Below are 14,426 nucleotides of genomic sequence, written 5' to 3' on the forward strand. Positions count from 1 at the left end.
AATGGTGGAAATAAGACTGCAGAACAGAATAGAGAAAAAAGAATGAAAAGAATTGAGGACAGTCTCAGAGACCTCTGGGACAACATTAAACACACCAACATTCGAATTATAGGGGTCGCAAAAGAAGAAGAGAGAAAGAAAGGGACTGAGAAAACACTTGAGATTACAGTTGAAAATTTCCCTAATATGGGAAAGGAAATAGTAAATCAAGTCCGGGAAGAACAGAGATTCCCATAAAGGATAAATCCAAGGAGAAACACGCCACAACACATATTAATCAAACAATCAACAATTAAATAGAAAGAAAAAATATTGAAGGCAGCAAGGGAAAAACAACAAATAGCACACAAAGGAATCCCTATAAGGTTAACAGCTGATCTTTCAGCAGAAACTCAGCAAGCCAGAAGGGAGTGGCAGGACCTATTTAAAGTGATGAAAGGGAAAATGTACAACCAAGATTACTCTACCCAGCAAGGATTTCATTCATATTTGATGGAGAAATTAAAACCTTTACAGACAAGCAAAAGCTAAGAGAATTCAGCACCACCAAACCAGCTTTACAACAAATGCTAAAGGAACTTCTCTGGGCAGGAAACACAAGAGAAGGAAAAGACCTACAATGACAAACCCAAAACAATCAAGAAAATGGGAATAGGAACATACATATCGATAATTACCTTAAATGTAAATGGACTAAATGCTCTCACCAAAAGACACAGACTGGCTGAATGGATACAAAAACAAGACCAGTATATATGCTGTCTACAAGAGACCACTTCAGACCTAGGGACACATACAGACTGAAAGCGAGGGGATGGAAAAAGATATTCCATGCAAATGGAAATCAAAAGAAAGCTGGAGTAGCAATTCTCATATCAGACAAAATAGACCTTAAAACAAAGACTATTACAAGGGACAAAGAAGGACACTATCTAATGATCAAGAGATCGATCCAAGAAGAAGATATAACAATTGTAAATATTCATGCACCCAACATAGGAGAACCTCAATACATAAGGCAAATACTAACAGCCATAAAAGGGGAAATTGACAGTAACACGATCATAGTAGGGGACTTTAACACCCCACTTTCACCAATGGAAAGAACATCCAAAATGAAAATAAATAAGGAAACACAAGCTTTAAATGACGCATTAAACAAGATGGACTTAATTGATATTTATTGGACATTCCATCTAAAAACAACAGATTACACTTTCTTGTCAACTCCTCATGGAACATTCTCCAGGACAGATCATATGTTGTGTCACAAAACAAGCCTTGGTAAATTTAAGAAAACTGAAATTGTATCAAGTATCTTTTCTGACCACAACGCCATGAGACTAGATATCAATTACAGGAAAAGATCTGTAAGAAATGCAAACACAGGGAGGCAAAACAACACACTACTTAATAACCAAGAGATCACTGAAGAAATCAAAGTGGAAATCAAAAAATACCTAGAAACAAATGACAATGAAAGCAAAACGACCCAAAACCTATGGGATGCAGCAAATGCAGTTCTAAGAGGGAAGATTATAGCACTACAATCCTACCTTAAGAAACAAGAAACATCTCAAAGAAACAACCTAACCTTACACCTAAAGCAATTAGAGAAAGAAGAATAAAAAACCCCAAAGTTAGCAGAAGGAAAGAAATCATAAAGATCAGATCAGAAATAAATGGAAAAAAATGAAGAAAACGATAGCAAAGATCAATGAAACTAAAAGCTGATTCTTTGAAAAGATAAACAAAATTGATAAAACGTTAGCCAGACTCATCAAGAAAAAAAGGGAGAAGACTCAAATCAATAGAATTAAAAATAAAAAAGGAGAAGTAACAACTGACACTGCAGAAATACAAAAGATCATGAGAGATTACTACAAGCAACTCTATGCCAATAAAATGGACAACCTGGAAGAAATGGACAAATTCTTAGAAATGCACAACCTGCCAAGACTGAATCACGAAGAAATAGAAAATATGAACAGACCAATCACAAGCACTGAAATTGAAACTGTGATTTAAAATCTTCCAACAAACAAAAGCCCAGGACCAGATGGCTTCACAGGCAAATTCTATCAAACATTTAGAGAAGAGCTAACACTGATCCTTCTCAAACTCTTCCAAAATATAGCAGAGGGAGGAACACTCCCAAATTCCTTCTATGAGGCCACCATCACCTTGATACCAAAACCAGACAAGGATGTCACAAAGAAAGAAAACTACAGGCCAATATCACTGATGAACATAGATGCAAAAATCCTCAACAAAATACTAGCAAACAGAATCCAACAACACATTAAAAGGATCATACACCATGATCAAGTGGGGTTTATTCCAGGAATGCAAGGATTCTTCAATGTATGCAAATCTATCAATGTGATAAACCATATTAACAAATTGAAGGAGAAAAACCATATGATCAACTCAATAGATGCAGAGACAGCTTTTGACAAAACTCAACACCCATTTATGATAAAAACCCTGCAGAAAGTAGGCATAGAGGGAACTTTCCTCAACATGATAAACGCCATATATGACAAGCCCACAGCAAACATCATCCTCAATGGTGAAAAACTGAAAGCATTTCCACTAAGATCAGGAACAAGACAAGGTTGCCCATTCTCACCACTCTTATTCAACATAGTTTTGGAAGTTTTAGCCACAGCAATCAGAGAAGAAAAGGAAATAAAAGGAATCCAAATAGAACTACCATATGACCCAGCAATCCCACTGTTGGGCATATACCCTGAGAAAACCAAAATTCAAAAAGAGTCATGTACCAAAATGTTCATTGCAGCTCTATTTACAATAGCCCGGAGACGGAAACAACCTACGTGCCCATCATCGGATGAATGGATAAAGAAGATGTGGCACATATATAGAATGGAATATTACTCAGCCATAAAAGAAACGAAATTGAGCTATTTGTAATGAGGTGGATAGACCTAGAGTCTGTCATACAGAGGGAAGTAATTTAGAAAGACAAAGACAAATACCGTATGCTAACACATATATATGGAATTTAAGAAAAAAAAATGTCATGAAGAACCTAGGGGTAAGACAGGAATAAAGACACAGACCTACTGGAGAACGGACTTGAGGATGTGGGGAGGGGGAAGGGTGAGCTGCGACAAGGCGAGAGAGAGTCATGGACATATACACACTAACAAACGTAGTAAGGTAGATAGCTAGTGGGAAGCAGCCACATGGCACAGGGATATTGGCTCGGTGCTTTGTGACAGCCTGGAGGGGTGGGATAGGGAGGGTGGGAGGGAGGGAGATGCAAGAGGGAAGACCTATGGGAACATATGTATATGTATAACTGATTCACTTTGTTATAAAGCAGAAACTAACACACTATTGTAAAGCAATTATACCCCAAAAAAGATGTTAAAAAAAAAAGAAATGGAAAAGGAGAAGTAACAACTGACACTGCAGGTATACAAAGGATCATGAGAGATTACTACAAGCAACTCTATGCCAAGAAAATGGACAACCTGGAAGAAATGGACAAATTCGTAGAAATGCACAACCTTCCAAAACTGAACCAGGAAGAAATAGATTATATGAGCAGACCCATCATAAGCACTCAAATTAAAACTCTGATTAAAAATCTTCCAACAAACAAAAGCCCAGGACCAGATGGCTTCATGGGCGAATCCTATCAACTGTTTAGAGAAGAGCTAACACCTATCCTTCTCAAACTCTTCCAAAATATAGCAGAGGGAGGAACACTCCAAAACTCTTTCTACGAGGCCACCATCACCCTTATATCAAAACCAGACAAATATGTCACAAAGAAAGAAAACTACAGGCCAATAACCCTGATGAACATGGATTCAAAAATCCTCAACAAAATACTAACAAACAGAATCCAACAGCACAGTAAAATGATCATGCAATATGATCAAGTGGGGTTTACTCCAGGAATGCAAGGATTCTTCAATATACGCAAATCAATCAATGGGACACACCATATTAACAAACTGAAGGAGAAACACCATATGATCATCTCATAGATGCAGAGAAAGCTTTTGACAAAATTCAACACCCACTTATGATACAAAACCTCCAGAAAGCAGGCACAGAGGGAACTTACCTCAAGATAATAAAGGCCATATATGACAAACCCACAGCCAACATCGTCCTCAATGGTGAAAAACGGAAACCTTTTCCGCTAAGATCAACAACAAGATAACGTTGCCCACACTCACCAGTATTATTCAAAATAGTTTTGGAAGTTTTAGCCACAGCAATTGGAGAAGAAAAAGAAATAAAAGGAATCCAAGTTGGGAAAGAAGAAGTAAAGCTGTCTCTGTTTGCAGATGACATGATACTATACAGAGAGAATCCTAAAGATGCTACCAGAAAACTACTGAGCTAATCAATGAGTTTGGTAAATGAGCAAGATACAAAATTAATGCACAGATATCTCTTGCATTCCTATACACTAAGGATGAATAATCTGAAAGTGAAATTAAGAAAACACTCCCATTTACCATTGCAACAAAAACAATAAAATATCCAGGAATAAACCTGCCTAAGGAGACAAATGACCTGTATGCAGAAAATTATAAGACACTGATGAAAAAAATTAAAGATGGTACAAATAGATGGAGAGATATACCATGGTCTTGGATTGGAAGAATCAACATTGTGAAATGACTATACTACTCAAAGCAATCTACAGATTCAATGTAATCCCCATCAAACTACCAATGGCATTTTTCACAGCACTAGAACAAAAATTTTCACAGTTTGTATGGAAACACAAAAAAACCCCGAATAGCCAAAGCAATCTTGAGAACGATAAACGGAGCTGGAGAAATCAGGCTCCCAGTTTTCAGACTATACTACAAAGCTACAGTAATCAAGACAGTATGGTACTGGCACAAAAACAGAAATATAGACAATGGAACAGGATAGAAAGTCCAGAGATAAACCCACGCACATATGGTCACCTTATCTTTGATAAAGGAGGCAACAATATATAGTGGAGAAAAGAGAGCCTCTTCAATAAGTGCTGCTGGGAAAACTGGACAGCTACATGTAAAAGAATGAAATTAGAACACTCCCTAACACCATACGTACAAAAAAACTCAAAATGGATTAAAGACCTAAATGGAAGGCCAGACACTATCAAACTCTTAGAGGAAAACATAGGCAGAACACACTATGACCTAAATCACAGCAAGATCCTTTTTGACCCACCTCATAGAGGAGTGGAAATAAAAACAAAAATAAATAAATGGGATCTAATGGAAATTAAAAACTTTTGCACAGCAAAGGAAACCATAAACAAGAGCAAAAGACAACCCTCAGAATGGGAGAAAGTATTTGCAAATGAAGCAACTGACATAGGATTAATCTCCAAAATTTACAAGCAGCTCATGCAGCTCAATAACAAAAAATCAAACAACCCAATCCAAAAATGGGCAGAAGACCTAAATAGACATTTCTCCAAAGAAGATTGCCAACAAATACATGAAAGAATGCTCAACATCATTAATCATTAGAGAAATGCAAATCAAAACCACAATGAGGTATCGCCTCACACCAGTCAGAATGGCCATCATCAAAAAATCTACGAACAATAAATGCTGGAGAGGGCGTGGAGAAAACGGAACCCTCTTGCACTGTTGGTGGGAATGTAAATTGATACAGCCGCTATGGACAACAGTACGGAGGTCCTTTCAAAAACTAAAAATAGAACTGCCATACGACCCAGCAATGCCACTACTGGGCATATACCCTGAGAAAACCATAATTCAAGAAGAGTCATGTACCACAATGTTCATTGCAGCTGTATTTACAATAGCCAGGACAGAAATGGAAGCAACCTAAGTGTCCATCGACAGATGAATGGATAGAGAAGATGTGGCACATATATACAATGGAATATTACTCAGCCATAAAAAGGAACGAAATTGTGTTATACGTAGTGAGGTGGATGGACCTAGAGTCTGTCATACAGAGTGAAGTAAGTCATAAAGAGAAAAGCAAGTACCGAATGCTAACACATATATATGGAATCTAAAAAAAATGATCATGAAGAACCTAGGGGAAGGACGGGAATAAAGATGCAGACCTACTAGCAAATGGACTTGAGGACACAGGGAGGCGGAATGGTAAGCTGGGACAAAGTGAGAGAGTTGCGCATACATATATACAATACCAAATGTAAAATCAGTAGCTAGTGGGAAGCAGTTGCACAGAACAGGGAGATCAGCTCGGTGCTTTGTGACCACCTAGATGGGTGGGATAGGGAGGGTGGGAGGGACGGAGACGCAAGAGGGAAGAGATATGGGGATATATGTATATGTATAGCTGGTTCACTTTGTTATAAAGTGGAAAGTAAAAAAAAAAAAAAAAAAAAAAAGACCATGGGCTCATTAAACAGAACAGAATCAAATTCTGGATTCTCACAGAAATGGACTTATAATTAGTAATTTGGCTTCTGGGTTATTTTACAATGCCTATAATGTACCTGAGGTATTCAATTATATCCAACTGTTCATACTATCGTTTCCATAGGAAAATGCATTCTGATTTCCAACCTGAGAGCCTCGAAACACAGCAGCCAAAAGTTCTGCACTGGGGCTTCCCTGGTGGCGCAGTGGTTGAGAGTCTGCCTGCCAATGCAGGGGACATGGGTTCAAGCCCTGGTCTGGGAAGATCCCACGTGCCACGGAGCAGCTGGGCCCGTGAGCTACAAATACTGAGCTCTGCGCGTATGGAGCCTGTGCTCTGCAGCAAGAGAGGCCGCGACAGTGAGAGGCCCGCGCACCGCGATGAAGAGTGGCCCCCGCTTGCCACAACTAGAGAAAGCCCTCGCACAGAAACGAAGACCCAACACAGCCAAAAATAAATAAATGAATAAATAAAAATTTAAAAAAAAAAAAAAAAAAAAAAAAAGTTCTGCACTGTAGGATGAGACAAACTAGAGACTGCATTAGGTCAGCCGCACATTAACAATGTACGTATCCTCATCTGTGTAGGCAAATGCACTGTGATCTATCATCTGCATCTCCATCTTTCCCATGGGATATTCCCTGTTGAAAATCCCCCCAGGGATGGTGGGGGAATGGGTTCTAAGTCAGTTTAAGACTTATGCTCCATTGCCACCCATCAGCATATATGACATTCAGATATATAGGTAACTGACTTCCCCAACCAGGCTGAAAAACCAGGGCCCAGGTGTTGTATCTACTTCTTGTTCCACTGAGCAAAAGGCACAGGATAAGATAATAACAGTTGGCTGAATTTAGGACTAAATGCTGGCTGCTTCTGTGCCCAGAGTTCCAAGGCAACTAAGAACAACCTACATGTATCTCTTGTCCTGATGAGGTGTTCTAAGAGAAATGTTAAATCCATTTCCACCCACAGCTCCCAGTTTCACCGCAGAGTCTACACTTGGACTATCACCTAGGGGGGAAAAAATGCAAATACTATCATAGTAAGCTACAAACATTTTTCCTGATACCACGGATATGGGGTCCTGCATTTAATGGGTTCTAGAAGGTAATCCACTTTACAAATAAAGCAATCTAGAAAATAACCACATCTCAACCTCTTTCTTAAATTTCTGCCTACCTTTCAGGCTGAGAATTCAAACCTTATTTGAAAACAAGCCTACCACTGCCATGCGCCAGTATAACTTACGACACAACCATAGAATTCACAAATTACAGGTTCTCCAAGTACATCAGGAAAGCAACTAGAAACTGCGAGCAACGGGACTGTGGAAGGACAACTAGATTAGACGCTAAAACACCTAAGTAGAGGTCCTTGTCCTTTCTTGCTCAAGCAGACTGCAAACCCTCTGGCATTCTGTTTCCTCATCTATAAAACAGAAAAACTCCACCTCTGACATAGCTCCTAGGAAAGCTGTGAGATCAACTGAAGATATGTGCAATGGCAATGAAAACTGTAAAACATGTTAAGGATGTAATGAGATACTACGTTCTTTCTAGGATTGAGAATTATTCTTAAATAACTAACCCTTCAAGTTCAACAAAGCAAAAAGAATTGTTCTTATTAGCCAGAGTAGGATTGAAGCCCCCCACACAAACACACAAAAAACCCTACAAGTCAATTAAACATCACAGTAATAATGATATTAATTATAAACTTCAAAATTTTTTGAAGCCCTAGAGCCAACGCAACACCAAACTATAGTTTGCTTTTGTGTAGGAGAGATTTGATTCAGAACATCCTGATAACAGTGTTTGAACAAACCACATTTATAAACAAAAATCTGGTTACTGGCATTTAGGACAGCGAGGTCGTTACTCTTTTTAGGGTGTGTGGAGAACATGATTTGAGCTACAGGGTGTGGGAGCAGCAGTCGGTAGGTGCACATGGGAGGTGGAACCACACTGCCGGAAGACTGTCACCAATACCCTGTCTGCATGAGAGAGAGAAAGAGGATTAGACACATGGATGTTCAATTTGTAAAACAAGGCAACTGAACAGCACAGTACCACTAACTAATAATGGTGGGAGAAAATATACAGTGATTCTTAAAAGTAATTGTTGGTGTTTTTATCATGAATAAGCTTAAATACAGTGTAGAGGAGGAAAGTTAGTGTCAGAGCTCTGTCTGTATCTGGCTACTGTCACCTCCAGGCCTATAGCAGTCCATCACGGGGCTTGGAGTTTCAGGTGCCAGGGACTACGGCAAGCAGGCCAAAAGGTCAGAGTTCTAGCTTTAAACCTGGGCCTGCAACCAAGCCAGAATAAACCAAAATCCTTAAAGCACTTCCCTGTACATGGATCTGGTAATAAGGCATATGTGCTTAAGTCCTCTACACAGAACATATGATTGTAAAATCAGTATTATGATCACTACATAGAACATAAATTAGTACACCAACTCACATTACAATCTTAGAAGCAAGTTTTCCTTTGTCATCAGCAATAAATAAACTGTCTATTCAGGAAAGACTGACTTTCCCTAGTTTCTTTCCCCTCACTAAACAAAAACCCTCAACCTAATTAAAAAACACCAATCCAATCCGAGTACTAGGCAGATGTCTGTGACTTGAACTGAAGATACTGGAAAGGTACATAATTAGCAAGCATTATATCAAAAAACAAAGCAACACAATGGAGTGGTGTGAGAGTCAACGGAACGCTATGTCAGGGCACAAAGACAAGGCTGACACACCAATGCCACAAGCCTACTGTTGTCTTCCTCTCCACCCAGGGTCAGAAATGTCAATGTCTTCAAAGCCCAGACAAGTAAATATGTAAAGGCCATGGTTGTAGTAGAAAACGAGTTGAGGGATGTGGTGGGGGGGAGAGGAGAGACTATGGTCCTCAGGGGAGTACACGCCTCACCTAAGGGTGTTCCCATCCAATCGAAACCAAAACAAGTAAAAACAAACCAAACAACCAGAATAATCAATCAAATAAAAATCCTGCACTGTTTAAGTCAAACTACCACATCTGCAGGCTCCTGGCTCAGGCCCCTTGCAGGCCCATGGACACACTTTTCAGCTCCTTACTTCCATCAACAACAGCCACATTTGCCATGTCACTTAAATTATCTCCTGAGCTCCGGTCACTCGCCCAGTGCCAGTCATAGCAGAGGTAATGTCAGCCTTGACAGAGAACATACAGCCGGTATGGGGTCACTGGGCCCCACATCAGGGACACAATCTCGCTCTTCCCACAGGTGCCGAAGGGCAGGCTTTGCTTGAGATACCAGTGATAGTTTCCAACAGTCCAGAGCTGAACTGCAGGGGAAAATGAAAAGGAGGCCATCAGAGGCAGGGGCCAGAGGACCAGACTTCGTACCACTTGCTAGAGAGGGGTGAGGACACCCTTTTCTTTTTCAAATGACCCTTTCTGCTCAGCCTCTTCATTAAGATAATAATATTAACAATAATTGTTAAAGTATAGTTTTTCATGAGGACAAAATATTAAGCATCAACAAGGTCAGAAGCACACGTGTTCATTTCTGCCTCTACCTTCACACTTCATGATCATGATGATGGAAGGCTCCTACCATAGGACAGTGCTTTAGTGAGTCGTTTTTTTTTCCATAAAGACTTAGAAAGAAGAAAACTTGGCAATTAGATTAAAAGTATTAAAACACCCAATCCAAGAGCACTAGACTAGCATCACTATGTTGTATTACGCTTAAGATGCTTATTATTTTCTTCCAGGTGTTTTGCATGCAGTTATGTCCAAGGGAGATCAGCATGCAATTACCCTTAAAAGAACAAGACCAAAACCTGTAGAGTGCAGGAAACAGAAAGAAGTTGGTCAAAGAGTACAAACCTTCAGTTACAAGTTCCAGAGATCTAATGTATAGCGTGGTGACTACAGTTAACAATACTGTATTGTATACTTGAAAGTTGCTACGAGAGTAGATTTAAAATGTTCTCACTGGGCTTCCCTGGTGGTGCAATGGTTAAGAATCTGCCTGCCAATGCAGGGGACATGGGTTCGAGCCCTGGTCCGGGAAGATCCCACATGCCATGGAGCAACTAAGCCCGTGTGCCACAACTACTGAGCCTGTGCTCTAGAGCCCAAAAGCCACAACTACTGAGCCCGTGTGCCACAACTACCAAAGCCCGCGTGCCTAGAGCCCGTGCTCCACAACAAGAGAAGCCACTGCAATGAGAAGCCCGCGCACGGCAAGGAAGAATAGCCCCTGCTCGCCACAACTAGAGAAAGCCCACACGCAACAACGAAGACCCAACGCAGCCAAAATAAAGTTCTCACCATAACAACAAAAATGGTAATTATGTGAAGTGAAGGATGAGTTAATCAACCTTACTGTGGCAAGCATTTCACAGTATATGCATGTATCAAATCATCACATTGTACCTCCTGAATGTACACGTTGCATGTCAATTATATCTCAATAAACCTGGAAAAAAAAAGACCTAATCATGTCAAAGCCAACCTTTATTAAACAGGTGACACACATAAATGAAGATTTTAATTATATTAAGGAATTTCTTTTCTTTAAACATCTCCCTGATCACTAATTCTTAACTCAGCAATCACAGCAAATCCAACCTAGTTCTAGAACAAGGCTACTACAATACTTTGACCTAGCTTTGGGTTAAGTTAGACTACATGCTCATGCTCTGTAAGGACAGATGTTGTGGCTGTTCTTGCAGCAACACTTTTATCCTGAGCACATCACAGGGCCAGCCATTAACACCTGGTTAGTCAGTGGTTCTCAACTCTGGCTACACATTAAAAAAATCACCTGGGGACTTTCCTGGTGGCGCAGTGGTTAAGAATCTGCCTGCCAATTCAGGGGACATGGGTTCGAGCCCTGGTCTGGGAAGATCCCACACGTCGCGGAGCAACTAAGCCTGTGCGCCACAACTACTGAGCCTGTGCTCTAGAGCCTGCGAGCCACAACTACTGAAGCCCGTGCGCCTAAAGCCCGTGCTTCACAAGAGAAGCCACCTCAATGAGAAGCCCGCGCACCGCAACGAAGAGTAGCCCTCGCTCGCCGCAACTAGAGACAGTCCGCACACAGCAACGAAGACCCAACGCAGCCAAAAATAAATAAATAAATAAAATTATAAATAAATAAATAAATGTCAGTGTTTACCAAAAAAAAATCACCTGGAAGCTTTTTTTTTTTTAAATTAATACTGATGTATAGTCCCCATTATAACGCACTGAGAGCAACTCTGAGATAAGACATGGATAGCATTTTTTTTTTCTAAAGTTGCAGCCAGGGTTGAGAACTATTGTGTTGAATGAATAAATGAATGAATGAGCTTCTTAATAACATTTCAGTTAGTTCTATTGATTAAAACGTTTGAAAGCCACTCAGAAAATAATCAAGCAAATGAAAAGATTTATGAAAAAATTGTTCAGTGCACTACTGATGACAGTGAAAAATTACAAAACTTTAAACGTCTAACAACATAAGATTTAATAAACTGTAGCATAAATGAATATACAGCAAGTTAAATGATAGATATCTGAAATGGAAGTAGTTTGTGACACACTGTAAAAGCAAGTTACAAAACTGCAGGTATCATACCTACATATTCAACAAAAATGAGATCACAGCTATACTGAGATGTATACATAAAATTGGGAAGACAAGAAAATTTAAATAGTGATTATTACTGAGTGACAGAATTACGGAAGAACTTTTTTTCTTCCCATCTTTATTTTCTAATGCTTTCACATGTTACATATACACTGAAAAATACTTATTTATAATTTGATTTACCATTTAAAAGCTACAGAAGATTCTTACTTATATCTAATCTCATTTCTCTTTCACTTCCACAGTATTCCTTTGGCTAGCATTTTGATTTGCTACACTGGTACCATCCATGAAGAGAAAGCACTGATGACTTGTGATGGTTAATTTACATGTCAACTTGGCTAGGCTATGGCGTCTAGTTGTTTGGTCAAACACCAGTCTAGATGTTGCTGGGAAGGAATTCTGCAGATGTGATTAACCTTTATAATCAGGTGACTTTAAGTACAGCAGACTATCCTCCATAATGTGGATAGATCTCATCCAAAGAGTTTATAGAGCCTTAAGAGCAAAAACTAAGGCTTCCCAGAGAAAAAGGAATTTTGTCTCAAGACTGTAACACAGAATCTTGTCCGAGTTTCCAGACTGTGGGCCTGTCCCACAGATTTTGGACTCAAGATTGCAACATCAACTCTTCACTGAATTTCCAACCAGCCAGCTTACCCTGATTCTATTTCTTTAGATACCCTGCCTGATACATAACTGAAATCCCTCCCATCAAAACTAACCACTCCCTCATCTCTACCTACCCCCCTCAGTTATCTTTGATTCCATTATAGGACTAAGTGAAAGGGATAAAAGAAACTCCACGGCCTACTACTTTCAATTACATTTTATGGGGCAGAAGGCTGAGATACTAGAGCTGTCTTACCATAGGTTTTTAGAGTGGAATTTTCTTCCCTCTGAAGGTCTTCCAGCCATACTGCAAGCACGGTGGAATCTGCATTCTAGAGAAGGTCATTAACCTAGTAGGGAAAAAAGACCTGTCACTGGCCTTTACGTATTTACCTCAAAATCTTTATGATAGCTAAATTCCCTGCTCTCACAAGTCAAATAATCCCACACTTGAGTCGATCCCTAGCTGTAAATTACTAACCTATGGAGTTATTAAACAAATCTCTGTCATCATATGTAGAGGACTTCAAAAAAATGCATTATGTTTAAATACTTAACCAAATGAAGGTGACATTTTTAGACAATCAGGGAAATTTGAATATGGACGAGGTATTAGGTAATATTAAGGAATTATTACTAATTTTATAAGGTGTGATAATGGAATTGTGCTTATATAAAGAAAAATGTTCTCAACTGTTAGAGAAACGAATATTGAAAATATGATTTTTAAAATTGAAACCCTAGGAAATTTTTACAAAGAGTGTGTGTGTGTGTGTGTGTGTGTGTGTGTGTGTGTGTGTGTGTGCCAGAGAGTGAAGAATAGATGAAAATAATTTTGCAAAATGCTGGTATATATCTGTTGAAAGTAAGTAATAGGTACATGGGAGTTCATTAAGCTCTTCTCTCAACTTTTAATATATTTAAATTTTTACACAATTAAAAATTACCATGATTTGTTTCTGCTCCAGCAAAGATCCAAATGGTACACAACCTCCTTAAGGTTTAAATGTTAAAAATGACAAGTATCTTTATCACTGGAAGAATTATGCTTTTCTCAAAATGAACAATAAAAACGGACATTTTTATTTCCTTTCTGTGTTTTATCTAGGGTGAGGAAGGAATGCTATTTCTTCCCTGCAAAATCTCCTTAATAAAAACAATTTGGTGTGTAAAAAAAAATTCAGTCATAGGAAGCCACTATTTTTATTACTGTCTACTCTGGGGCTTCTATTTACATAGCCATATCAAATACAAATCTTCTCTATAGCTGTGGAAAGTCCTCTAAATGTGATGGTAAAACAATTCAGGCACCTACCTTAACCTCAACTTTGAGGAAAGGAAGTGTAAAATGTCCATGGAGAAGTCCATTTTTCTCAAAAAACACAACATCCTGCTGATTGGGTTTGTCTTGCATAGATGCAATCAAACTGCCTGAGGGCCTTAAAGCAAACCCAGAGTGTTAGAGCATCCAAAAGCTCATCCAGCTGGCTAAGAACAAGATGAAATTCAGAGAAACAATTCTTTCAGCAAAAACAAAAAGCCTCCATCCAAGGAAGTTTTAAATCCCATGTTTCCTGGCAAGCAGTCACCCTAGTGTGGGACTGTATCTGCCCAGAGGACATAGTGCCTTTTCCTGATTTGCACAAGGGCTCTATCTGCCCACAAAGACTCACAGATTTAGACTGCACTTGGGTGACTTTTTAAAAGAACCAATAAATTATTTAAACCATTCCCAGTATAATGTCCTATAAAACCATGAACTATTTCTTCA

The 14,426-nt window shown here is 39.2% G+C and overlaps 1 protein-coding gene across 1 annotated transcript in view; it reads right to left on the minus strand.

Moving 5' to 3' along the window:
- The window catches only part of LOC116747529 (elongator complex protein 1-like), a 39,518-nt gene that overhangs the window by 9,242 nt on the left and 15,850 nt on the right, over positions 1-14,426 (minus strand). Inside the window, 6 exon segments of the mRNA XM_032619842.1 lie at positions 7,334-7,431; positions 8,245-8,384; positions 8,386-8,413; positions 9,516-9,746; positions 12,912-13,005; positions 13,971-14,094. Coding sequence (XP_032475733.1) covers positions 7,334-7,431; positions 8,245-8,384; positions 8,386-8,413; positions 9,516-9,746; positions 12,912-13,005; positions 13,971-14,094 — 715 coding nt within the window.

This window comes from Phocoena sinus, chromosome X, assembly GCF_008692025.1.
Source record: "Phocoena sinus isolate mPhoSin1 chromosome X, mPhoSin1.pri, whole genome shotgun sequence".
Classification (NCBI taxonomy): domain Eukaryota; kingdom Metazoa; phylum Chordata; class Mammalia; order Artiodactyla; family Phocoenidae; genus Phocoena; species Phocoena sinus.